We start from the raw sequence: 25,169 nt of genomic DNA, 5'->3' as shown, positions 1-25,169 counted from the left end.
GTCAGAATTTTTGGGTCCAAATCCTGGATACAATTATAATGGAGAATTCTTGAAGGGAGTGAAATTGTAATTTCAATAGTCTTTTGGGGGAAAAAGTAATTTAACAAGTGTAATTAGACCTATATTTATTTGATAATAGAACTCCATTAACAATATTATGATTTGTGTTACAATAAATTTGAATCATTTGTTTACTTTTTAGTGATCCCTTTTCCCTTGGTAGCATTAAATATCTTTGCTTTTGTTTTGTGTTTTATGGTGGCGTGAAGTATTGCATTGCAACACATTAAAGATCATAACTTAGATTCTATAAATCCAGAGCAGATTTCAAGTAGCGTAAGGTTTAAATAATTACATGAATTTATTTGATTAAGTAAATGCTCCGTGTTTAATTTAAAATTAATCTATTGTGGAAGAAGTGTTTGATTTTATGAGAAGAATTATGTCTTTTAGGCATACAGCTACTAAAAAACTTTGTCTATTGTTACATCATAAGTATGCCCATGACTAAATAGTACCATATTCAACATTAAATGATAAAAGTGTAGCCTCATGCTCCAAATTGCTAATAGTAAATGTTTATAATGGATCCGTTTATCTTATTAGAAAAACTTAAAAGCATTCGTGAAAATTGTATTTGATATAGCATATAGGCATTGACACCTGCTACACAATTTCCAAGAATGATAACCAATTTTTTGAAATTTAAAAGGATTCGTTGTTAGGTAAGATAAACACAATCGATGCCAACTATTGCATTCAACACCTTTATTCAAAACTGGATGTTACAATAAGTACAACAGATTTGAGCACTTCTTCTTTGTAATACAGGTATGCATTGAACGACCTGCCAGTTATTTTCTATAAATTTTAATTTGCCCCGTAGACCTATTGCATTGCCTCTCCTTCATTCTCCTTAATCTGCCTTTTGCTTTCTAGGCTTTTTTCTGCCATTTTTGTTTACTCTTCTCATATTTGTATATCTTTTGTTCATCGAAAACTTCTCTTCTCCACGGCCTTCTTTCAATTGGCATTGGGAATTAGAGTTCTTTGCAACTTTTCATTACATAAGTATACAACATCTTGTTGAAGGCAGAAATGCAACAATTTGTGAAAAATATCCTAAACATGTGAAGGAAGAAATAAGAGTTCATGAGAAGAAGCAAGAATTGAAACATCGAATTAATGCCATTCCCATTGTGATGCTATTGCTGAAGAAAGAAGGTGTAGGGAAGCTGAATAACAAAATATTGCTAGTTGTAAACGCAATATCTCTGCGTCTGGTGAAGGTTCATATGTTGTATCAACTATGACATCAAAGAAATCAATATAAATTATTTTTTAATTTGATATTATTTCAATGCACAGGATCTTTTTTTAGAAGCAAAATATTCGCACTTGTATTAAATCCCTTGTGCAGCTCATTGCATAAATCTAATGTTTGAAGACTTGTTCAAAATTTCAAATTTGAAGAAGAAATATGAGCAAGCTATGATGATTAACAGCTATACATATAATAAGTCGCCACTCTTAGATATGCTAAGGGATTTCATTGCCAAAAGAGGTATGGTTAAGCCTACAAAAACTAGATTTGCCACTGCCTTTCTAACTTTGCCAAGTGGTGAAGTGCAAGATAAATTTGTTGAGGAGCTTGCACTGTATAAGAAAGCCCAAGGGTTTTTTTGGTATCCCTATGGCAATTAGACAAAGAACCACGAGTGCTCCAGATAATAAACATTGATATTTTAACTCAATTACAATAATTATCTTTCTTTATAATATTTTAGTTTTTTTTTAATTGAGTTTTGGATTTATTGAATTGCTAGCTGAATGGTGGTCAACACTTGGATCGTATACTCCAATTTTCAGATATATGCAATCAAAGTCCTGAGTCTTTCTTGTAGCTCATCTGGTTGCGAAATAAATTGGAATATGTTTGAAAATGTAAGTTACTAATGTTTGAGTATAACAATTTAATGTATGTTTTATCCAAAATTTATGAAAAAATAATATTGAATTTTATGCAGCTCCATAGCAAAAGAAAAAGTAGGCTGGAGTACAAGCATTTAAATAATTTGGTTTATATCAAATACAATAGAGCTTCAAGGCGGCGGTATGATTCCCGTGATACCATTGATTCAATTGCCTTAGATGAGACCAATGAAGTCAATGAATAGTTGCTATGAAGATTGAAGCTTAGCAATGATGATGATGATGATGATACAAATCTTAATTATGATGATGATGATGATGATGAGATTGGGGAAGAATTGGAGTTTGATATTGATGGATATTTTATATTTGTTTTTGTTTTATAATAATTATGTAGGATTAATTTAATGATATCGCATGTTTTGAACCCTCCCCCCTCCCAAGATGTGTTATTTTGCATATTTCTTTATGGTATTATGATTAAAATAATTTATAGTATTTATATTTGATAATTTGTTCATAAAACTTTCTATAATCAAGGGTCATTAGCACCAAATAAGAAGCATTAGTGTCCTAATGGTTAAGGTTTTATGAGCAAATTCAAGATTATGCGGTCGAGTTTCATTAAATATATAAGTATTTATCTCATTTTATATGAGTTGTTATAATGTGTTTATTGCTCTTAGTCATATTGTGTATTGGTTGAATTAATATATTGCTCAATTTATCAATATGTTGATGTAATCATCTATATAATTATCATTTTACAAAAAGGGATAGTTACACTCTCCTCCCTTGAGGTTTAGTGCAATTACACGTAGATTTCCTATGGTTTAAAAAAAAATCACATCTAATACCCCTAAAGTTTGCTTTCGTCTAACAAATAGGTCCTTCATTAGTCAAAACTCACTGAATTTGTTTATATTAGTAAAAAAATTAAAAAAAAAACTGAATGAAACTTAATATTTATCCTCAGTTGACTGATTACTAATGACTTATTGCAAGTCAAATATTTTTTTCAAACTAAAACTATCAATATAATCGTGAAATATACCTCCCTACATGCATTAACGTGCAAAGGCGTATGAAGACAATTTGATCATAAAAATATTTATTTGATCTACAATGAATTAGTAATAAGCTAATCAGAAATAAATATAGAATTTTAACCAATATTTTTGTTAATATCAATAAATTTGTTGGAATTTGACTAACGAAATAATTTATTTGTCAAATGAAAGCAAATTTTGAGGGTGCCAAATGTAATTTTTCAAAATATAATAAATTTACGTATAATTACACCAAATTTTGGGAAAGAGAGTGTAATTATTCTTAAAAAAAAAAAGCACAGAAAAATAAAAGGAAAAAAAATAATCAAGGTTCATAAAACCATCACTCAAGTCAAAATCATTGTAATCCACGCACTAAAAAATTTATATACAAATTGAACAAAAAATTTTGAGCCTGGAAAATAATTAAAAAAAATCCTTCAAATTAAATATTGAGGTTTACATATTTAGCCTGCAAATGTTGAAGCTATAGGAGTTTATTTTGAACCTGTGACTGCCCTACATCATATCAACGCCGCCAAGAAAATAACGATTATAGTAAAAGAATTTGTAGCCTATGAATTTAAATTCAAACTGACAATTGTTAAGAGAAAATACATTGAGAGAAAGTGAGGGGATTTCTGAAGGGTTTTCGCTCACTTTACTTTGAATGTGGAACAGATCTACATTAGCGCAACAGCTCTTGTAGCTCAGTTGGTTAGAGCACCCGTTTAGTAAGCGGGAGGTCTTGAGTTCGACTCTCAACAAGAGCAAAACCCCTCTTCTTTTCTTTTTGTTTTACAGTTTATGTATATCTTTTTTCCCAAGGAGGCCAAATTTTGTGAGCTTTTTTTTTAATCAATAATTAGCTCCAATCAAGAATGTTAGATGTTAGACACTGAGTAAATTACCTAAGAGACCCCATACTTAAATTATAGACGAAACACATTGTCAATTATTTCAAGAATTTCATACAGATCACGAGGGTACAAAGGGAATGGTAATTCACCAAGGAAATGAGTGAATTCCTGTAATCAATCGATTACATGTACTTGAGAAACTGCCTCTGCCATGGAAACATACTTACAGTAGCACTCCCAGATGAAGAGAGGAGACCTGCTCGCTTCGAAACAACTTGAAGCCCCGTTCGGATGCGTATGATACCAACAGATTGGTTAGCTTTAGTGTTCACCTTGTTTTGAGGTATCTAATTTTGGAGGTAGAAGATGAAGGAAGCTTCCTTGTCTTGTTGAGTGGATGTTGAAATTGACTCCTCATCTGTTAGCTGCAGTGTCTCGTTGTTAGTTTGTTTGTATGATGTGCGTAAGACGTGCGCATATTAGGAGAGAGGGGGAAAGGATCATACTGAAGAGCTACTTCACAGTAGGTCTCTTGGGTTTGTTGCTCTTCTTCCGCTCAGCTGGTGGTAGAAAGAAAGGCATTTTGTGACCTCTACTGATTGTCAATTTAGAATCATCAAGAATGAATTTGCATTTCTTTTAAAATATGATCCACTCAGTAGAAATTGTAATGATGATCAATTGGAACAACCAGGCTATGTGGAAAAGTTTGCATGTGGAAGAGCAAGATGAAACATACCTACTATCCCTGGTCATTAACAGTTATAAAGTTCTTGTAGGTGTAAGCCATGAAGTTGACGTCCTTGGATGTAAGCATCTGCGGAATGACAACAAAAATAATCAGATCTGATTACACCATCAGAAACTCACTTAGAAATAAGAGATGATTTCGCTTATGAATAAACTGTGCCTAGAAAGTATCTTCCATGATCAACTGAATAAATCATTTCTCCAGACAACAAGACGGAAAACTCGAAAGAAACTCATAAACATATAAGAAAAGGGATTAACTTCTCCAATCTGTGTTCAATTCATGCTAAGTGTTATTTTCACGTCACAGTACACAAAACATGAGCTGTTGCTGCAAAACGTTATTTATCTGGTTGCTGTTACCAGAACGCGTAGCATGACCTCCAACTACCATATCAGCCAGCTTGTCAAGCTTCTCCTACTTATTCAAACAGGCTTATCTTTGGTCACTCGGCGTTTTAATGCAGGCTATACATTTGACTGAGAAGAAGACTCAACTTGCAACACTCAACATCTAGATATTGATGCCTATCAATACTGCTTTAGGAACTCCAGATTGCCATATTAATGGTTGTCAACTTCATTTTGTCAGGGACCAAAAGCCCATAGCACACATCACCATGAAGATTACATTAACCAAATTTTCTGCTGCATTATTCACGAACTAGATTTTCCAATTTGCAGAGGATAAAGTGGACATTCAAGATTTCAGACTAAGGGAACAGATTGGCAGCATGAAATGCTAATAGCAGTATTCACCCACCTTCCTCCAGGGACCTGATTTTGTTGCTGAAGGAACTTGATTGTCAGTCTGCAAAAGATGAGAATATGAGGAAAAGTAGCCAAAAAAGGAGGATGGGAGAAAATAGGTTAAACTTAAAAAGGAGAAATCCTCTTAAAACTATTCAAAGTTTTGAGTATCCAATTCCTCATTAACTTCTGGAATGAATGAAGCTTTCATCTGATATAGTTTATTCCACTCAATGCATTCGAACCATGGGAGAGCCTAGAAAGAAGGTGAACAGGTAACTGTCTGCTGAACATTATAAAGCATTTCAAAAGATTCAAATAGAACGACGCATAGCACCTTAATTTCATCCGACAAGCATCTCATACATGATAGCCCCCTGAGACCACCTAGGCATAGACGCATGATCCAGAGAGTCCAATCAGATAAATAACTAAATCTTTCTTCAGATGAAAAGGAAAATATCCACAGACCACATACCAATCACATTTCATTTCGCATCCTTTCTTCAACAGAACTTCTGAAGCAACATAATCAGGGGTACCAACAGTTGAATAGGCCTACAACACAAGATTATTGCAGAGAATACATCATAATTACGCCCTGACCCTACAACTAGTAACATTCTTCTAGAGAGGATGGAATCTCTTATATTGGTACTTGCATTGTACTAACTACTTACCGAAGATCATCATCAGAAGTACAGTTTCAAGTATTTGGATACTTGGGACGATAATCCTTTTCCCTTAAAGGACTAATCGTTAAAGGATTAAATATTTTTTTCCCTTAAAGATATAAAGTTTTAGCTTACTTAGATTTTCCAAACAACTAGAGAAATAGACATGTGCAAGTGATTTTTTTCAAAAATGATAATTTTGCATAGAATGCCATAAAATAAAAAGTTCAATAAATTAATTAAGGATTTTAATTTATAACAAAATATTATAAAAGTAACAACAAAAGATATAAATTAATTACAGGAAATATCAACCTAATGTTTTCACCTAAAAAAATTGTCTCAATGACAGAATGTCAAATCCCTCCCCTCTTCACAGGATTGCAGTGCTTCCTCAAGCATGATCATCCATGCTACATGTTTGAAATGCCCAATTCCTACCATGGATTAACCAAAAATTTAAGCGAGAAGATAAGCAATGATAGAAATGATTTTATTCCATTTTATTCTATTTTTCAAGAGTAACTCCCACTTCCTCCTGAAAATGATCAACAACAAATGACCCTTCAATGGCGACAGTAAGAAAATTTATCTTACTCTCAAGCAGGTCTTTTAAGCTAGGCCTGATTTTTATGTACTATGAGTTTTGATATCGTAAGAACTATTCAACTAGGACCAGACTCAGGAAAACTATTCCACATCCGGGGAAGGGAAAGACCTAAAGCAAGCTAGGGCCCTTCTTCCTTTTCGGCCTTTTCCCCTATGGAACACTCAGGCGCATCTCGTACTTTCAGCACGAGCACTTGAAGATGCAACCTTTATCATCCTGAAGGTGGCATACTTCTTTCAAGATTTTATAACTGTACTAATAGGAAAAATAATCCGTGAGTTTGCACCAGAGAAAGCAAATTTTATATCACCAAAGGGCATATTTAATGAATAGAATTGCGATATGGATGGAACATACAACATAAAATAGAGCAGCTCTTACACTGCCTGACCAGTGATCTTCCTTCCTGCCTTTTTAGTAGGAGATGGAAATGTATTTTCTGATGAAATCCAACACTGCTCTCACCAATAATCCCCACAGGAACATTTTCCATCCTTAAAATGGTGAAATCGGACAATATCTCTAACAATGATCTCTCTCTTTAGGATCTTGGACAAGTATTTCGTGGCAGTGTGGCAGTCCACGCATACTCTCAGATTCTTGGTGACACGAACTGTTGTTCCATCAGGAGTACTAATGACACCAAAAACTATTGCAAGTCGTTCACTATGAGCAGACAACACGTATCTTTTTTGCTCCTCATCAACATCATGCAGCACCACATTCGTGTCTGGAATATAACCTTCCAATTCTATCCGTTCCATAAGATCTTGCAGTGCCTGGTTTATCTGTGGATAATCTGGGTGGTTTTCATCCCCTGACACAAAAACATGCACCTTGTTCTTAACTTCAATCCAGCTACAAGCTGCTTTCTTCGTTATCCCTTTCTTCCTCATAGTAATCCTCAATTTTGCTGCATCTTTCCATCTTCCAGCAGCAACATAAACATTGGATAAGAGAACGTAAGTACTCACATAATGAGGATCAATTATGAACATATTTTTGGCAACCTTTTCAGCCAGTTCAACATTCTTTTGAACTCGGCAAGCAGACAACAAGGTGGACCAAATTGCTCCTGTTGGTTTAATATGCATGTTAGAGATAAACTCATAAGCTTCAGTTAGTCTTCCTGCTCGACCAAGAAGATCTGAGACAGCAGCATAGTGCTCTACACCTGGTGGAATAGCATAATTCTGAGTCATACTCCTGAAATATTTCCAAGCTTCATCAACCAATCCAGCATGACTACAAGCTGTCAAAATAGCAAGGAAGGATCCAGAATTAGGTTTTACTCCCTCTATCTCCATCTTGTCGAAGAACAAAATGGCATCAGGGGCATGGCCATGCAATGCATATGCCATTATCATGGCTGTCCATGAAATAGTATCCTGAACCTCCATTTTATCAAAAATCCACCTTGCAATCTTTATGTTACCGCATTTTGCATACATGTCCATGAGAGAGCTAGCAACATAGACATTATCATCAAACCCCCGCCTAATAATATAGCCATGGAGCTGCTTACCCAAACATAATGTTGTCAAATGCGCGCAGGCTGGCATTATACTTGAAAATGAAACAGCCACAGGCTCAATATCAGCCATCAACATTTCCCTAAACAATTTTAATCCATTATCAAAACTTCCATTCTGGACGCAACCTGCGATTATCGAATTCCATGAAACACTATCCTTGTGAGGAGATAAACTGAAAACCCTGTATGAGTCTTCCAATCGTGTGCAGTTTGCATACATATCAATCAAACTACTTGAAATAAATATGTCTTCATCAAAACCATGTCTAATGGTGTATCCATGAATCTCTTTTCCCTTCATGAAATCAACATACTGTGCAAAGATTGGAAGCACACTAGACAAAGAGAAAGAATCAGGTTTCAGGTTTGCCTTTCCCATTTCCCTCAATGCCAACAAAGCTTCCTCATGCATCCCATTTTCCACATGTCCTCCAATAACTGTGTTCCATGAGACAACATCTCTAACTGGCATGGTTTCAAAAACTTTCCTAACACTATCTGCAGGAAAGGCTCCCTTCTTTTTCTCCTTTGAACTACCACCAACTTCTATCTTCCCACCTCTGTCATCCAACTGATTCTTCACAATATCGTTGAAAATAGCTTTCTGATGAACAGTTGTCAATCGCCTTCCATATATGTTGACATCGCATGAACCACCAGAATCAATCAAATCACTCCTACAATCAAAAACCCTGTTTTCTCCACAACTATGAGCCAACTCATTTCTCATGTTTTCCTTCAAACAGTCAACCTCTTTACTGAAGTTTTCAACTGTTTCTCCTGAATCTTGTAGAAATCCAAGTGGATTTTCAGTCTGATTCACATCTTTGTTGAATCTGAATGTTCCTTTTAGTTCAGAACCACTATTAAACACATTCCCAGCATCCAAAGACTCCAACTTTGCATACATATTCATCAACGCATTCCCAGTAAAAAGATCGCTCTCCAAACCAAGCCTGACCACGCATCCATGCACAGCCTCCCCAAACCTCATATCCCTCAAATGGGTACAAGTTTTCAGCAAAGAAGGGAAGACATTCCTGTCTGGGATTTTCCCCAAAGCCCTCATTTTCTTGAAAAAAGTCACGGAATCCACAAACTTGCCACTGGAAGCACAGCATTTGATGATGGATTTCCAAACCTTGGTTGGGGGAGGTGACTGGTATGTGTTGAAGAGTGAGATGCACTCTTGCAAAAGGTTAAAGTTGGCATAGATGGAGAGAATAGTAGTAGTGAATTCAGGAGACGAAATGCCTCCTCCTCTAAGTTTGATGGTATGGGCATGGAGTTGTTTGGCTTGGGAGCTCGTTTTGATGACAGAGGGATTGTTCAAAAGGATCTTCAAGGTTTGAACAGGGTTTTTCATGGGATCTTTTGAGAGAGTTTTTGGCTAGTTTCTGGAATGAACCTACATGTATACAGATGTTTGTGCAAATGCCAAGCTGAAACCTTTACACGATGGTGGCGCCCAGTAACTGTATAAAAGACAGTAAAATGGATCTTACAAGACATGATTTAGTGAACTTAAGCATGTAAAACTAGCGAATTGACTTCGCATAAATAGGATGTTGTTCTGACTTGATATGAAGTGCACATACACTTTGTTATCATTATGATAAAAATAGAAAAGGAAAAAAGAAGGTTCTTAATAAAGAATATTACGCATAATTAATCATGGTAAAAAAAAGTGAAGCGCAACGAGATTATATTATTTTATTTGGCGACAGTGTTTGTGTATATACTCTTTTGAGTTCTTGCGGTTTTAAAAAATATAAATTCATCACTCATTGTAAATACTTGAATGTTAATATAGAACAAGCGTCTGTCTCACGATTCTCACTTTTGACAAACCAAACAATTGTGTTATTTTATTTTTTCTTTGTTTATCTATCTTTCTCAAATTTTTATCATTTAACTATACAAATGTACTATTTGATTTGGATGACATAGTAGTAGGACTAAACAGGGGGTGGCAACAGGGCGGGTCCACCCAGCGAGGACCCAAGACCTGCCCCGGCTTATTTCTACCCCGCACCGGCCCGGTCTAAAACCCACAGGAGCGGGTCGGCACGTTTGACCCGGTTTTTCTTTTTTTATATTGCAAGAAAATTCTTTCAGCAGGAGAAGTTTGCAGAGAACCCAATTATTGCAATTTTTTATTTTTTTTTCATTTGATTGGATAGAAGTGTGCAATTATGTTCGAAGTTGCAGTCACAGTCAATAAGCTTCTTTTACTAATTCCTTCCTATCAATTTGAGCCCTAAGCTATAACAATTACACAAATAACTTCTCAATTCAAGAACCAAATTTGTGCCGCAGAAAAAAAGCTACTAACAAACATACCTCTGGGTAATGACACAGAAAAACAGAAATGGTTCGGTTAAAACCGAAAAAACCATTTTTTTTTTTTAAATAATATATATAGACCTTAGTTTACAGCTTGCTGCAATGCTGCATTAGGCTTGTAGAACTAACAGAAACACAAGTTTTGACAAAACAAAAACGCTCCACTGTTCTCAAGTTATCAGTTATACACAGACAATCAATTCATTCATAAGCCCAGAAACTTTTGCAATGAAATTTGAACACTGACTTTCAGAAGCTAATTTTCTATGCTTGAAAAGATCACAGACTAGATAGGAAGGAAAAAAAGAGAAAACAACGGAGCAAGAAGCAAGGCTGCAAGTGGTTCTAATTACCTCAAAAATTGTAAAATCACTTCAAAGTTGAACCTCAATACTTGCAAATCTGACAGTGTAAAATTGCTCTAATACAAACTCAAGCACACAATCAATGAATCAAACAAAAAACAAAAAAACAAAAAAATTCTACTAGCCATTTCATCAAACACCTTCAAAGCAAAAATTGTAAGTTAAATTTTTTGAAGAGCAAAGTACCTACCTGATGGAGAGAGCTCTGCCGCCAGCTGGAGAGTGGACGCGCGCGTTGCCGTCTCTTCTCTCTTTTTCTTTTTGCGTTCTGTTCCGCCGTTCTGCTGCGTTTCTTCTTTCTTTTTTCTTTTCTTTCTCTGACTATCAATACTATCTATATTCCATAATAATATATGGGGTAATAATATAATATTAATACATAAATATATTATATATATAATATAATATCAGTGAAATTTAATACTCCAAAATGCATATTTATCTGTTAACTTAAACATTGAATCTGTAAACTTTCGATATATCAATCTACTACTTTTACTTTACATCTAAAAATTTATAAATTTTGGATTTTATTAAATACATTTTCTATGTATTGATATTTTGACAAATTTTGCCAAAAATTTTTATTTTTATTATCATAATGATAACTCCATATTAAGTTGAACGCAACGTCATATTTTTTTTTTTGAAAAGTATAAAAAAATTAAATTAATTAAGTTTGATTAATGTATAAAATAAATAAAAGTTGTTTGAATTCAAATCTTAAAAATATCATCACATAAAAGTTTAGCGGAAATTCATATGACAAAAGAGTTGTCCCAAAGTTTGCTTAAATTAATATGTAAATTTAAACTTTCAAAAACATTAACTTTTTCAAACTCATCACAAAAGAAAAAAAGGTACCACAAGATTCAATGAGTAAGATCGAAATGAAACTCAGTTTTTTGTATAACTTAAATAAGACCTAATGGATCTTTTTGAGATGTTATCTGTTAATTTTAAAATTACTAAGAAAAATACATTAACCTGAAGCTAGAAGCGCGATTCTAGTTGTTTTGTTTGATCGCTTTTTTAAATTAGCTGTTGTAGCATGCCGTCTTTTGCGTGTATATAATAAATAATATTTTATATTTTAAAATATATTATGAATGAATATATGTGTATATATATAAATCAATACGTCATATTTTTCAAAAACAAAAAAAAGAAAGAAAGAAAGAAAGCAACAAAGAAGAAAAAAAATTAACTTATGAGTATTATCAACATAACAGTAAGACCAGTCTTGCGATGTCATAATCGTCATTTGTGGGAGAAAAATATCTTTTCTTATATATTAGTATGGATATATGTTAGTATAGATAAATTCAAGTTCCTTCTAGAATAGTTTACCATTGTTAAAATAATCCTAATTCAAATTTACTCTTTTCAATTTGTTCAAAAATTGCACATCTAAAATTGATATTAGAGTCTAAAATAATTTGAGTAATTTAACACTAATAAAATCCACACTTTTATATAGTCAATACTTTAGAATTTATTTTTCATATTATCTTATATTATCCCTGTATTGTTGAAAAATACAAATTAGATTGCTACAATTAGTTAATTAAAAGAAATTAAAAGTCATGCAAGTTTATTTATTGAGTATGAATGCAGAATTATGTTGCTTAGAGGAAACATTGCTGAATCAAAAGTCCAATTTTTTTATTAGTATTTAATATTTCAATATAAATGACAAATATTTTGTAAGAAATATACTGATTAAATAAAATATGTTATTTATTGAGAAAAAATTATTATTATTAACAAAAATACGAGTAACAAATATCACTTTTCATATAACCCCGCAACCGATAAACGGCCTCTGAACCTGTGGCAGAAATACTGCAATATTTGATGATCATAGTTATCTTGCTCACAAGTACGAATTTATGTCAAGTATAGTAGGTCCCTCAAGTTTGGATTCAAGAGTCTTTCAACTTTAAAGTACTCGTGCAACCACAAGCTCGGTGAAAACAATACCAAGAATGGCATAATTTATAGTCAATGGATTCTTAAGTCGACTATTAAAAGGATAAGTTCTAGTGAGTATTCAAGATAGCAAAAGGTCGTACCTGCAAATCGTATGATTTCAGGCATAATCGGGCTTGCACCAGATCAGTGCGACTCAAGCGCCTGGGGGGTTTTGGTCATTTCAAAGAGCCTAGGTATGGCCCCCCCTCAGATACCAAAAATTATTGTAGAGTCTCAAAGTACTTGTTGTTTGCCAAGAGGAGAAATGGATATCCTATGTAACATATTTGGTAAAATTTTTGAAATCCCAATTCTAAGCTCTATTAATACACTAACCAACATGCATTGCAAACATGAAAGCATTTTGCTAACTAAATACAAATATCAAATCTTTATGATATGGACTGACAACAACAATAAAAGCAAATCAAATTTCAAAAACATCTGAACAAGTGCCATTTTCAGATTGCAATAGTCAGCCATTGTATTCTCAGAAGTAGCTTCAATCATCTTCTCTCTCAGGGGGAAGCCCGCATGGCAAAAGCATTTTCTGCATATGCATTGAAAGACCACAAAGGCATTAGCAACTCCAATGCGATGATTTACTGAGATATTAGCTCATATACCCAAATGAGGAGAGAAAGTACTCCACAAGGTTCTAATAGATCCCATTAGCAGAGATGAGAACCTCATGGATTCTTGACCATCCAGAGGGATAAATAATGAATCAATCAAGTTTCTATGTCTTAAGCTGGACCATTCTCGGTAATACCATTGAAGGCCGCATCACAAAAGAATATGGTTACAGATATAATGCGCATTTTTCAAGAAACTACGCTTATGCACACTTGCAGCAATCACAAAATCGTTCAATGAGTATAATTCATGTAATAAATCATCATCTTCGTATGTTTCTCTTACTTGTCACTTGTGCGAAATTTTAAAAAAAGAAAAAAAGATGTTTTACAAATTGCAGTTCAAGACTGCACCTTGGAACACTTAAGAGTACCAACCAAGGAAAGTCAACCTAATACCATCATCTCCACTCGTATTTGCTTTCTGCTAGAATAAACAAGATTAAAGCAGTTCAAAGCAATGAATTTCAGCCACACAACCAACCTCACCACACAAACTTCTCCAACATTGATTTTATATTAAACGACAGGGATACAATCCAACCAACTTTTTCGGCGCCAAACCCAACCTCATGCATATTCATGAGTCAAAATTGTTATTTTTCCTGATGAATATTATTCCAAGAACGCCAATGTAATACAAAAAATCGAAACAGCCATTTGACATTTATCTCTTCACAAAAAGTTGAATCCAAAACAATTATAAATCATGACAATATTGATACTTTATTTCATAAAAAAAACTTTCACCACTGACGCAAACAGACATACCACTATGCTAAGAAACTTGCAAAAGCTCGCAGAGTTTTGCAATTAAACCACTTGATGAAAGACCACACTCAGAATTGAAAAGGTCAGACAAAAACAAGCACACAAAGTAAAAAATACAACTCCTTGCAGCACTCAGCCAATCAAAATTCAGCAAGAAATACACATCAAATCCATCAATCCACAAGTCTACAAATTAAAACCACAGAAAGAAGACAGCAAAAATCCACAACCCCACAAGTTTAACTTGCAGTTCCTGTACCAGAGAACAAGTACAGTGCACAAGAACAAAGCCAGCAAACAACAACTGAGTACAAAATCACACAACACAAAAGGTAGTATAAATTAGAAAACTCATAGATAAAAGAAAATAAAGGGAAATACAGAAAAAGGGGCTAAAGCAAAAACCTGCATGAAATTATAGCGCTCTCTCCCAATTGATTCATTTTCCGCGACGGCAAAGTAGGCCAAGATCGGATAGTGTCCAACATACGATGCGTAACTATCTCGGTGGATATTAACTGCCCATTCACTATTAAACACAAATTTCCGGAGAAACAAACAAATTAGTATTTAACAACCAAAAAAAAAAGAAAACAATTGAGGCCCGGAAAATAATTGAAAAAGGGATCTTTTTCCTTGAAAGGAGATCTTGAGACTACGTACAATCGGGTCAAGTCGGCGTGTCCTGTGCCCACATATTTAGCCTGCAAATGCTCGAGCTGGGAGTTTATGTTAAACCTGTCGCTGGCCTGCATCGTATCAACAACGGCGAAGAAAACAACGTTTATAGTAAAAGGAACAGTTTGTAGCGTATGAATTTAACTTCAATCTGATAATTCTGAAGAGAAAATGGATATAGAGAGAATGCAAATTAGGGTTTCTTGAACAGTTGAAAGTATTTATTCTAAAATTTCACAAAAAGTAGAATGAATTGCTCTTGTAGCTCAGTTGGTTAGAGCACCCGTTTAGTAAGCGGGAGGTCTTGAGTTCGACTCTCAACAAGAGCAAAACGCCCTCTTGGTTTTTCAGTTATGTTTCTTCTCTTTCTTTCTTTTTTTCCAAGAAAAAGGACAAATTGTGGGTTTTTTTTTTTAAATCAATATTTCACTCTAATCAACAATATCACAAGTCAACGAGAAAATTGCATTTCTTATAAAACAATTCAGATTAGTTTACAATTTAGTACTATATTTTTTCAAATGATGAGATTTTATATCGTAGATAAACAAGTGATTTACATATTACATATCGTCGTTAGTTTTCTAACAAAAAGGTGACGTGCACTGATGTGGACATTAAATTTGAACCAAATATTAGCCTTTGTGGTACTATAGTATAGGGCTGTTTGCAAGTTTGGTACCATGTTCTCTAATTGGTAAAAAATAATATCATATAAACGAGACTGTTTACACAACAGATGCATTCATTAAATTTTTAACGAAATGATCTCATGTATGAATGTCGCACGAACCGAAGGTGTTGAACTTAAGATTAAGTTGTTAGTTGAAATAGAGTTATTATTGGAGGAAAAAAAAATTCATTCAGTCCCAACTCCATTTTTCAATCTACGAACCTTAATCCTAAGCGATAATCATCCAAAATCCACACAAGAGTATATATTAATTCGTCTATTATTCATTTATTCGGGTAGAGTGTAGCATCTCTTAAGTGAACTTTTAATTGGTAGGACGGTGTGACATTCCCAATTTATAATAGATAGATGAAGATTAATTTGCGATGAATGAGGAATAAATCGATTTCACCTTTAACCTAAATCTAATTCTAAGTACAGCTCACATCACATTTGGGCGCCAAAACAGCAAAATTGATGACCAACTGCACTTTCGTTAAAAATTTAACAAAGATATTTAGTGTGCAAACAACCACATTTACATGCTATCATTTTTAGTTAACTAGAAAGCATCATACGAATCATGCAAAAAAGTCCTATAAACAGTACGAAAAATGCAATTAATCGTTTCAAATTTAACGACCATATACACATTCTATTAGAAAATTGACGATAATATGTAATGTGCAAACGGCTTCATTTATATAATACCAAACTTGACCGGTTAGAAAAGTATGACACTAAAGTTGCAAAATGTGCAATATTGTGTATCAAAAATACAATTGTCTCCATTTCAGACAGTCACTAGCCAAAAGTTTCAAGTTAAGTTGACACTGATTGATTTACCTAAGAGACCCCAATACTTCAATTTCTACAGGAAACTTAGATTATTTCAAGAATTTTGTACAGATCACGAGGGTACAAAGGGAATGGTAATTCACAAAGGAAATGAGTAAATTCCTGCAATCAACTCTTCCAGATATTCATCAGTCTGTCAAACAGCTCCAATTTCCCAAAATTGGCTTCTGTTCAAATCAATCCTATACTCCAAAGAACAAACAGATTACATGAACAATGAATTGGTCTCTACAGCTTGATAAGTGAAATGAATTACACATCAACTGAGTAGACGAAAAACAAGATATGTACAACCAGGATATGATTTACACGATGCTCAATCGAGTACATGTACTTGAGAAACTGCCTCCTCCATGGAAACATACTTACAGTTCAAGCACTCCCAGGTGAAGACAGGAGACCTGTTCGCTTCAAAACAACTTGAAAACCCGTTTGGGTGCTTGTCGGATGATATCAACAGATTAGTGACCTTTAGTGTTCGCCTTGTTTTGAGGTATCTAATTTTGGAGGTAGAAGATGAAGGAAGCTTCCTTGTGCTTGTTGATTGGATGTTGAAATTGATTCCTCATCTGTTAGATGCAATGTTTCGTCGTTATTTTGTATTTATGGTGTGTGTAAAGACTTGTGCATATTAGGAGAGAGGGAGAAAGGATCATACTGAATAGGGACTTCACAGTAGGTCTCTTAGGTTTGTTGCTCTTCTTCTTCAGTTCAGCTGGTTGTAGAAAGAAAGGCATTAGAGACCACTCATGATTGTTAATTTAGAATCATCAAGGATGAATGTGCATGTTTTTGAAAATATGGTGCATTCAGTGGAAACAGTAATGATGATCGATGGAAATAACAAGGCTATGGGCAATAGTTTCTAAATGTGGAGGTATACATTGTTAACTTGCATAAAGGAAGAACGAGATGAGACATACCAATTCCCGGAACTTCATGGTCATTAACAATTTCAAAGTTCTTGTAGGTGTAACCCATGAAATTGGCATCCTTGGACGGAAGCATCTGCAACATGACAACAAAATTAATGAGATCTGAATACACCATCAGACACAAACTCAGAAGTAAGAGACGGTTTCGCTTATGACGGTGACAAACAACTTAGCAATATCTTCCAGGATCAACTATAAAAACCGTTTCTCCAGACAAGAAGATGGAAAAGTGCAAAGAAACTCGCAAACAAATAAGATAAGGGATTAACTTCTCCAATTCATTCATGCTAAGTGTTATTTTCATATCACAGTACACGAAACATGAGCTAGTGATAGGCAACTATATTTATCTGGTTGCTGTAACTGGAACACACAACTCTACCTCCACTTACCATATTTGCCAGCTTATCCTACTCATCAAACAGGCTTGGCTTATCTTCGATTATTTGCAGTTCTTATTGCAGGCTAAGGTTTGGCAGCAAAGACCACTCAGATCGCAACACTCAACACTTTAGATATTAATCTGGTTGAGCTGGTGATGGGCAACTATATTTATCTGGTTGCTGTTACTGGAACACACAACTCGACCTCCACCTACCATATTAGCCAGTTTATCCTTTTGACCAAACAGGCTTATTTTCCATTATTGGCAGTTCTTATTGCAGGCTATAGGTTTGACTGCAAAGACACTCAGATTGCAACATTCAACACTTAGATACTAATGATGCTTATCGATATTCGATACTGCTTTAAGAACTCTAGGTTCCCATATTAATTGTTGTCATTTTCATTTAGCCAGGGATCAAAGCCCATACCACGCATCAACATACAACTTCATATCACCATGAAGATTACATTAATCAAATTCTCTACTATATTGATTCACAAACCAGATTTTTCATTTTGCAGAGGATAAGGTGGACATTAAAGATTTCAGACTAAGAGAACAGATTGGCAGCACAAAAGCTAATAGCAATATTCACTCACCTTCCTCCAGGGACCTGATTTTGTTGCAGATGGAACTTGATTGTCAGTCTGCAAAGAAAGAGAATGAGGAAAAGTAGATAAAAGTGAAGAATGAGAGGAAATAGGTTAAACTTCCAAAAAAAAAAAAAAGGAAAGAAAACCTCTTCAAACTTTTCAAAGTTTTGAGTATCCAGTTCATCATTAACTTCTGGAATGAATGCAGCTTTCATCTGATATAGTTTATTCCACTCAATGCCTTTGAACCATGGGTGAGCCTGGAAAGAAGGTGAACAGGTATTAACTGTTGGTTGAACAATATAAACATTTCGAAAGATTCAAATCAGAAGGATGCAAAGCACCTTAATTTCATCAGCACTTCTCGTGCCAAGCCTGTGCTCTACATTGCACAAGAGTTTACAGATAAGATCCTTTGCTTCTAGTGATAATTTTGCCTCTTCCGGAAATTTCAAATAAGTTCTCCAGTTTACTATCTGCACCAGAACAAAAATAATCATAAACATCAAGACAGGGAATAAGGAAAGAATCCAGGTAAATGAGTCGTCTATAAAGTATAACTACATAAAAAGGTCTATTGTAAAGGAACTGGACCAAGGTTTTGCATATAAGAGGGACAACAACTCCAAGAGGGAGAGAGTTTTTTGGCAAATAACTTTTCTTGCTTGCTAACTTTTGCATGTTTACCCAGAGTGAGGTGAAACATAGATTTTAGTATCAGGTTTGAGTGGGGGTAGGATTCTTGAAAACGTTAAGATTAGCATGCTCCTTGTTGTTGCTTGTTACATCCATCAACTTTTCTTGACGTTTACAACTTAAACAGGGAAAGTTTAGAGAAGAAAGATCTAAAATGTTCATTCACCTTAGTAATAAAAATTGGTATTTGGAATGTAATGTTTCACCATCAACATAACATGTAGACAAGCAGACAAGCCAACTACATCTCAATACAGTTATCTATGTAAAAAACAATCCATCATTACCTTTCTACATGTAGACATGGGCTCATCAGAATAGAATGGTGGATATCCCACTAGCATCTCATACATGATAGCCCCCAGAGACCACCTATGGCATAGCATGAAGCAGAGTCCCAATCAGACAAGTAAATCTTTCTTCAGGTGAAAAGAAAAATACTGAAAGAACACATACCAATCACATTCCATTCCATATCCTTTCTTCAACAGAACTTCTGGAGCAATATAATCAGGTGTACCAACAGTTGAATAGGCCTACAACACAAACATTGCAGAGAATTCAACATAATTACCTTACATCTAACAACATCTCCTAGAAGAGGATGGAATCTCTTATAACGGTACTTGCAGTGAACTAACTATTCTGCCTAGAAGATCATCCGAACTAGAGTTTCAAGTATTCGGATACTAGGGACGATAGAGTTCACAGTATATCTACCATATTACCCTTGACTGTGCAATTCCAGCCTCCACTACACACATAGATGTTCCAATACAACTACTGGCTCGTAACAAACACGCTTTAGAACCAGAACAAATAAATAGACAGAAGATTGATTCCACTGGCCAATAAATATGCAAGGAAGATGAGGACAAATTAAAAGAGGAAACCTAAAGCAGGCTTTAGAACCAGAACTAATAAATAAACAGCAGATTGATTCCACTGGCCAATGAATACGCGAGGAAGATGAAGACAAATTAAAAGAGAAAACCTGAGCGTTTTATCCCTATATTATGAAGCAACCAACTTCTCTACACGTCTTGATTTTGAAGCTTTCAGTAAAGTAAGGATGCAATGAAAATTAAAGATGGGTATGAGTTTGTGTTCTGGTAGAAAACTCACCAGCATCCTCCTGTTCCGCTGCCAGTGTAGCAGTTGCTCCTGTTGAGTACGCTTTGGTGCTGCAGGGCGCCCATCTCTTTGAAGAGACCCACTATAACTATTTCCTAATGAAAAATCCTTCTCTTGAATATTACTGCAATCCAATGGTTTACATAATCCAAAATCAGACAACTTCATGTGCCCATTTCTATCAAGAAGCAAGTTATCAGGCTTGATATCCCTGAAAAATTATTGATGAAAGAAGTAAAATCAGATTTAAGTCTAAAATACAATGACATGATGATAGATCATTTCGATCAAAGAATCAGAAAAACTAACAAACCTATGAATATAATTGTGTTTGTGGATAGATTCAATTGCAAGAACAGTTTCCCCTACATAGAATCTGGCTTCATCTTCTGTTAATGTATCTTTCCGCATCAGTAAAGTCATCATATCTCCACCAGGAAGATATTCCATTATTAGATATAGATACTCTTCATCTTGGAAAGAACAATAAAGTTTGACAATGCAATTGCTGTCAACTTCCGCTAATAGATTCCTTTCTGCTTTTACATGCTCAACCTAGAAAAAAAGAATGAGTAGGAGGAATAAGCACAGTGGGCAACTCCAGCTAACTGATTTTAGTTTGAATAATAAATTTTTTTCTACCTGGCCCCTACGAAGCATTTCCGACTTCTTAAGCTTTTTCATGGCATAAACATGCCCAGTTGACTTCTCCTTACAAATTCTAACCTGCAGGGAGCAAGTACTTCTAGTTACCAAATGCAAATAAAGAAAAAGCTTAACTTGTAATAATGTGTATCACCATAAATTTTTTTTTAAAAAAAGAGCTATTATCCTACATGTTTCTTTCTTTAAAACACAAGGAAATTAAATAAATGACCATTTAATTCAATATATGACCAAGTTCATTTGTCTCAAACAGAGGATATTTTTTCCCTTTTCACAAAAGGAATGAAAGCATGTGTCTGAACCCTAAATATGAGGAATGTTCTCCATCCTGCATTACGATTTAGTACCTATGTTGAATTCATAAATTCTAATATTCCATTCAAGTATTACTCTTTGCATCTACCAATACAATTCTCTCACCCTTATATGAGTAGGAGAGGCATAACCAAAAACTGGTTGTCCTTTCTCCATTATTTGCTTCAAGGAATAATGCACTTGTTGTACATTGACTAATCAACTGAACAGATCATCGAAAAGGTGGAAACTGCTATAAAAGTACAGACAAAATACTTGTGCAGAGAGATAGAAAGAACCTCTCCAAATGCACCCTTTCCAATCATGGTTAATGGCTCAAAATCATCAGCACCCATTTTATGCCTCTGACGGCGCATATATTCTGTTTCCTTTTTCTCTAGGTACTTCAAAAGGTTGTTCTGCTCTTCCTCAGAGACCTGAGCAACAGCCAGTTTCTTCTCAAGCATATTACGCCTACAAGAAAACAGAAAGAATTACCACTTCAGCACACAAACACACACGAGTCAAAAGGAGTAATTCTATACCATACAAATAAAACAAAACAAGGCAACAAAAAGACAAGAAATGATTTTTATTTTCTTATGCTACCTTGGGTTAAGTGACACTCAGGGAGAAATAAGCCATAGGAAGAAGCAAAGCTTCAAGGACCTAGGGTAAGGGGAAAGAAAGAGGCAATAACTCTTACATACCACCTAGAAACTCCAGAATCTATTTTTGGGTTATTCTATGCGACAACTCTACAGGGTAATTCATAGCTAAACAATATGTATTATTCTATACATTAATAATTTCAAACTATGAAGCAAGGTCTCATCTGGTGCTGGAAATCTAGCTCAACAGTACATAGACAGTGCACATTGTTCTTTGTTCACTAGAGGAGATTTTTAGCAACCAGACATCATTCTTTAACCTAGTTTCCCAAATTGCAAAGCCAACTTCTTTGAGAAGTACTTCTTTCAAAGATGTGGTTGCACCATTTCCGTTGTGAACCTAATTATTGCATGTTAAAGTTTATCTTTCATCTTTAACCAGCAAAAGAGAAAAATAGAATGAAAAAGCATACTTGGAAAAATAGAAGGTTGAAGATTCTGGGAGCCATCAGGATGCCTGCATGATTACAATCTAACGCCTCTCCTTTGGGAATTTTCATATTACACATTCCAGGCTATATATATCTAAATTCAAAACACATTATCACAGGTGAAGAAGTTCATGTAACATAAAGCATGCTAGAGGACACAATAGCACGTAAGATCAACAGACAGCATTTTTGGAACCAAGTTGAACTTTATTATGAATTTCATTTCAAGAACAGTTCATTACTTTCAGAAACCACTTTAGCAAATTATCTCCAAAGAAAAACCTTACTTAAGAATACAAAAGAGGGACAGTTTACTGAGAGAAGGATAGAACCACTTCAGTAAATATGCATATTGCCGAATCAAATGACTTCATCATTTACACTGGCTAAAAATAGAAGAGAAATTTGGGAAAAGAATATATATATATATATATATATATATAATTATCTGGGGGCGAATGTAGCCCCATGTTGCTGTCATATTTTGCTTCTGATGATATACTGCAAACAGGAACCTTAATAAAGTCTGATAGAAATTAATTGTCAGGCAATGCCAGCAAACAAATGGATGAAAATAACAGTCTAGACATAAAATGGAGATTAAAGCACAGAGCTTATATCAAACAAACAGTTATCATAACAAAATGGAAAGAACCTCATACCGCTCCCTCCTTTCCTGTAAGCTCTTCATTTGTTCCTTGTAATGTTTTTCTATATACTCTTTGGCAGCAGCTACCTTCTGCTTAGTTGCATTCGAAGGTGTTTCCTCATTCAATGGTGTCTTTGAACCTTCTTTTCCATTAGGCCTAGGTTCATTCTTCGTCCTTGAAGTCTTAGGCCTCTCTTTTGATCGGAACTTTCCAAACCAACGCTTAGCAGTTTCCATCTACCTCACACTCTTTTCTTGTCAAAAATCAGGAACTAACTTCTGAATGGTACAACTTTAGTGTATTAAATAACTTTCTATCTTCGAGATCAAGCTTCCAGTACATCACTTACAGTATCAAATCCTCAGACTATTGAAAGAACCCAAATTAGCAATGCTGCATAAAGAAACAAGAAAATGTAGTAATCAAGAAATGGCAGCAATCTTCTTCCATACTCAAGAAACCCCTATAGGTTGGTAAGAGTGTTGAATAATTTGAAAGCTTAAGGAAACTGATTTCTGACCATTTTCCATTAACTGTCTGTGATCCCAAATTAAAGGTTTTATCAAAATTATTTCTTGATTAACTAGAATTCATAAGTAATCAAACTTCTGAACCTACCTCCACCAAAAATACTCCACTAATGGGGGAAAATAAAAATATTGAAATGAAAATGGAACCACACATCCAACAACTTTCAAAGTCGAAACTGAAAAAGGACTTTCCGAACTTATCCAACGAATAGCAAAAGAAAAGGAGGAAATAGCATATCAACTAAGAAACCTACTGCACACAAAGAAACCAAAAGCAATAAAACGACCAAATGCGACCATAACTCCCATCACTCTGCATACCACCAAAGAAAATGATCCTGTGTCCCATAAGGTACTGTCTAGACATAAAAGACAATAATTATACTAAATGAAACAAATTCCTAGTCAAAATTCAGAACCAAGAAACTATTCAAGCAAAAGTAAATCACTAGCAGCACAAGCCACCCCATCAGACCGATCCAAGAAAAACATTCCCAACGAAATCCGAAATTCAAAAGTAACAATACAAGTAAAAATTTCACCTGTAAAAGGAATCAGAACATCACCACCTGTGTCAACTTTCCACCGGCCACTCCAATCCAGAAACGGTATATTAACGAGTTAAAATCTCCTCTAACAGTATCTGAACCACTGAGTAAAAGGCAAAAATAATTGTGAATTTGGAACCCTAACTTTCTGGAGAGAGAGAAGTTAGCTGAAATACAAGACTGTTGGGAGAACTTTATGCAATGGTGGCATCATCGCCATTAAAAGTCCAGAGAGAGAGAGAGAGAGATTTTCTCTTTTTTCTTGGTAAATTACAATGGTCCCTTAATTTTGCAATAATTACAAGGGTTAGTTATATTCACATTTTCTCCTAAACAAAATTTGAAATTATACTTATACCCTTTCAAAAAAATTTTAGTTATTTCTTACCCCTTCCGTTAGGATTTGGATAAAAAATATTAGTGTTAAAAAAAAAATCACATAAATTTTTAATTTTACTCTCATTTAATATTTTTAAATATATTTTTGTGTTATAATGAATAAATGTATATATATGTAAAGGGGGATTAACATTATTTTATTTTTTCATATAAAAATAAAATTATTACATGATAATGTTAAATGAAGATTAAAATTAAAAATTTAGGTAATTTTTTTATATCGTCAATATTTTTTATCCATACCCTAACGAAAGGGAGTGGAATGTGAATAAGTAAATTGTTAGAGGGGTATAAGTATAATTTTAAAATTTTTTGGGATAAAATATAATTTTGTATTTTTAAAAAGGATCTAAATTTAATTAACATAATACAATTCTTTCTCATTATTTTTTCATTATCTATAAAGTTACAAATCGTCTAACAAATACCCATATAATGAGCTGTCACGAAAAAATATTTGTTAAATAATTATTAATTTTAAAAGTATTTTTTTATTATTTATAAAATTACGAATACCTTCTAAAATTAACGATTGTCTAACAAGCACTCCTATAATAAGCTGTCACGAGAAAATATTTATTATACAGATATTAATTTCAGAAGTATTTTTTTCATTTATCAAACAATAGGGAAAAAATTATAATTATGATAAATTTCTAGAAAATTCAGTGCCGTTAACCATTTCTTTTATTTTATTTTTGTGTTTTTCTTTTTCGGCAATCTTTGTCCTACAAACCCCCACCCCCACCTGTAAACTCCCTTGAAATTGCTTTGA

At 34.3% G+C, this 25,169-nt stretch overlaps 3 protein-coding genes and 2 non-coding genes across 29 annotated transcripts; 2 read left to right on the top strand and 3 right to left on the bottom strand.

Moving 5' to 3' along the window:
* The first annotated feature begins 3,680 nt into the window (after nucleotides 1-3,680).
* On the top strand, nucleotides 3,681-3,754 carry TRNAT-AGU (transfer RNA threonine (anticodon AGU)). Its single transcript has one exon. It is a non-coding gene; the product is annotated as a tRNA-Thr (tRNA).
* Nucleotides 3,755-3,888: 134 nt separating this feature from the next.
* On the bottom strand, nucleotides 3,889-11,228 carry LOC105158467 (Tetratricopeptide repeat (TPR)-like superfamily protein). Of its 22 annotated transcripts, none has more exons than XM_020692259.2 (9): nucleotides 11,061-11,228; nucleotides 6,734-9,634; nucleotides 6,344-6,452; nucleotides 5,820-5,899; nucleotides 5,679-5,728; nucleotides 5,355-5,402; nucleotides 4,581-4,658; nucleotides 4,348-4,401; nucleotides 3,889-4,266 (listed from the first exon to the last, which is right to left on the bottom strand). In XM_020692259.2, the coding sequence occupies exon 2, from the start codon at nucleotides 9,523-9,525 to the stop codon at nucleotides 7,087-7,089; it is 2,439 nt and encodes an 812-aa protein (XP_020547918.1). In that variant the 5' UTR covers nucleotides 9,526-9,634; nucleotides 11,061-11,228; the 3' UTR covers nucleotides 3,889-4,266; nucleotides 4,348-4,401; nucleotides 4,581-4,658; nucleotides 5,355-5,402; nucleotides 5,679-5,728; nucleotides 5,820-5,899; nucleotides 6,344-6,452; nucleotides 6,734-7,086. The 22 variants fall into 22 exon arrangements, with proteins under 22 accessions (XP_020547918.1, XP_088735293.1, XP_020547920.1 ...); XM_088879167.1 differs by having other exon boundaries at nucleotides 6,344-6,875; nucleotides 6,983-9,634; XM_020692261.2 differs by having other exon boundaries at nucleotides 6,983-9,634.
* Nucleotides 11,229-13,140: 1,912 nt separating this feature from the next.
* Nucleotides 13,141-15,088, bottom strand: LOC105158469 (uncharacterized protein At4g14342). The gene is made up of 3 exons (XM_011075252.3): nucleotides 14,914-15,088; nucleotides 14,656-14,779; nucleotides 13,141-13,394 (listed from the first exon to the last, which is right to left on the bottom strand). Exons 1-3 carry the CDS (start codon nucleotides 15,003-15,005, stop codon nucleotides 13,347-13,349), a joined length of 264 nt encoding a protein of 87 aa, XP_011073554.1. The 5' UTR covers nucleotides 15,006-15,088; the 3' UTR covers nucleotides 13,141-13,346.
* A 95-nt stretch (nucleotides 15,089-15,183) lies between these two features.
* Nucleotides 15,184-15,257, top strand: TRNAT-AGU (transfer RNA threonine (anticodon AGU)). The gene has a single exon. It is a non-coding gene; the product is annotated as a tRNA-Thr (tRNA).
* Nucleotides 15,258-16,550: 1,293 nt separating this feature from the next.
* On the bottom strand, nucleotides 16,551-24,274 carry LOC105158470 (uncharacterized). Of its 4 annotated transcripts, none has more exons than XM_011075253.3 (14): nucleotides 23,990-24,274; nucleotides 22,930-23,310; nucleotides 21,465-21,639; nucleotides 20,848-20,931; nucleotides 20,519-20,760; nucleotides 20,197-20,416; nucleotides 19,528-19,607; nucleotides 19,359-19,443; nucleotides 18,720-18,851; nucleotides 18,522-18,635; nucleotides 18,382-18,429; nucleotides 17,383-17,467; nucleotides 17,118-17,174; nucleotides 16,551-17,028 (listed from the first exon to the last, which is right to left on the bottom strand). In XM_011075253.3, the coding sequence occupies exons 2-14, from the start codon at nucleotides 23,151-23,153 to the stop codon at nucleotides 16,931-16,933; spliced, it is 1,644 nt and encodes a 547-aa protein (XP_011073555.1). In that variant the 5' UTR covers nucleotides 23,154-23,310; nucleotides 23,990-24,274; the 3' UTR covers nucleotides 16,551-16,930. The 4 variants fall into 4 exon arrangements, with proteins under 4 accessions (XP_011073555.1, XP_088735306.1, XP_020547930.1 ...); XM_088879180.1 differs by having other exon boundaries at nucleotides 20,197-20,329; XM_020692271.2 differs by having other exon boundaries at nucleotides 22,930-23,283.
* Between the last annotated feature and the right edge of the window lie 895 nt (nucleotides 24,275-25,169).

The sequence above is a fragment of the Sesamum indicum genome, linkage group LG3, assembly GCF_026168435.1.
Source record: "Sesamum indicum cultivar Baizhima isolate 11 linkage group LG3, ASM2616843v1, whole genome shotgun sequence".
Lineage (NCBI taxonomy): Eukaryota > Viridiplantae > Streptophyta > Magnoliopsida > Lamiales > Pedaliaceae > Sesamum > Sesamum indicum.
This window is presented reverse-complemented; position numbering and strand designations above follow the sequence as displayed.

Coding starts and splice junctions, on each gene's coding strand:
- LOC105158467 (XM_088879170.1), bottom strand. CDS start 9,525: ATGAAAAACCCTGTTCAAACCTTGAAGATCCTTTTGAACAATCCCTCT.
- LOC105158470 (XM_011075253.3), bottom strand. CDS start 23,153: ATGGAAACTGCTAAGCGTTGGTTTGGAAAGTTCCGATCAAAAGAGAGG. Junction 20,417..20,518: donor AAACACAATTATATTCATAG/GTTTGTTAGTTT, acceptor ATAATTTTTCAG/GGATATCAAGCCTGATAACT. Junction 18,430..18,521: donor ACTTTGAAAAGTTTGAAGAG/GTTTTCTTTCCT, acceptor CTTTCTTTGCAG/ACTGACAATCAAGTTCCATC.
- LOC105158469 (XM_011075252.3), bottom strand. CDS start 15,005: ATGCAGGCCAGCGACAGGTTTAACATAAACTCCCAGCTCGAGCATTTG. Junction 14,780..14,913: donor CACGCCGACTTGACCCGATT/GTACGTAGTCTC, acceptor TGTGTTTAATAG/TGAATGGGCAGTTAATATCC. Junction 13,395..14,655: donor AGCGCTATAATTTCATGCAG/GTTTTTGCTTTA, acceptor ATGCATATGCAG/AAAATGCTTTTGCCATGCGG.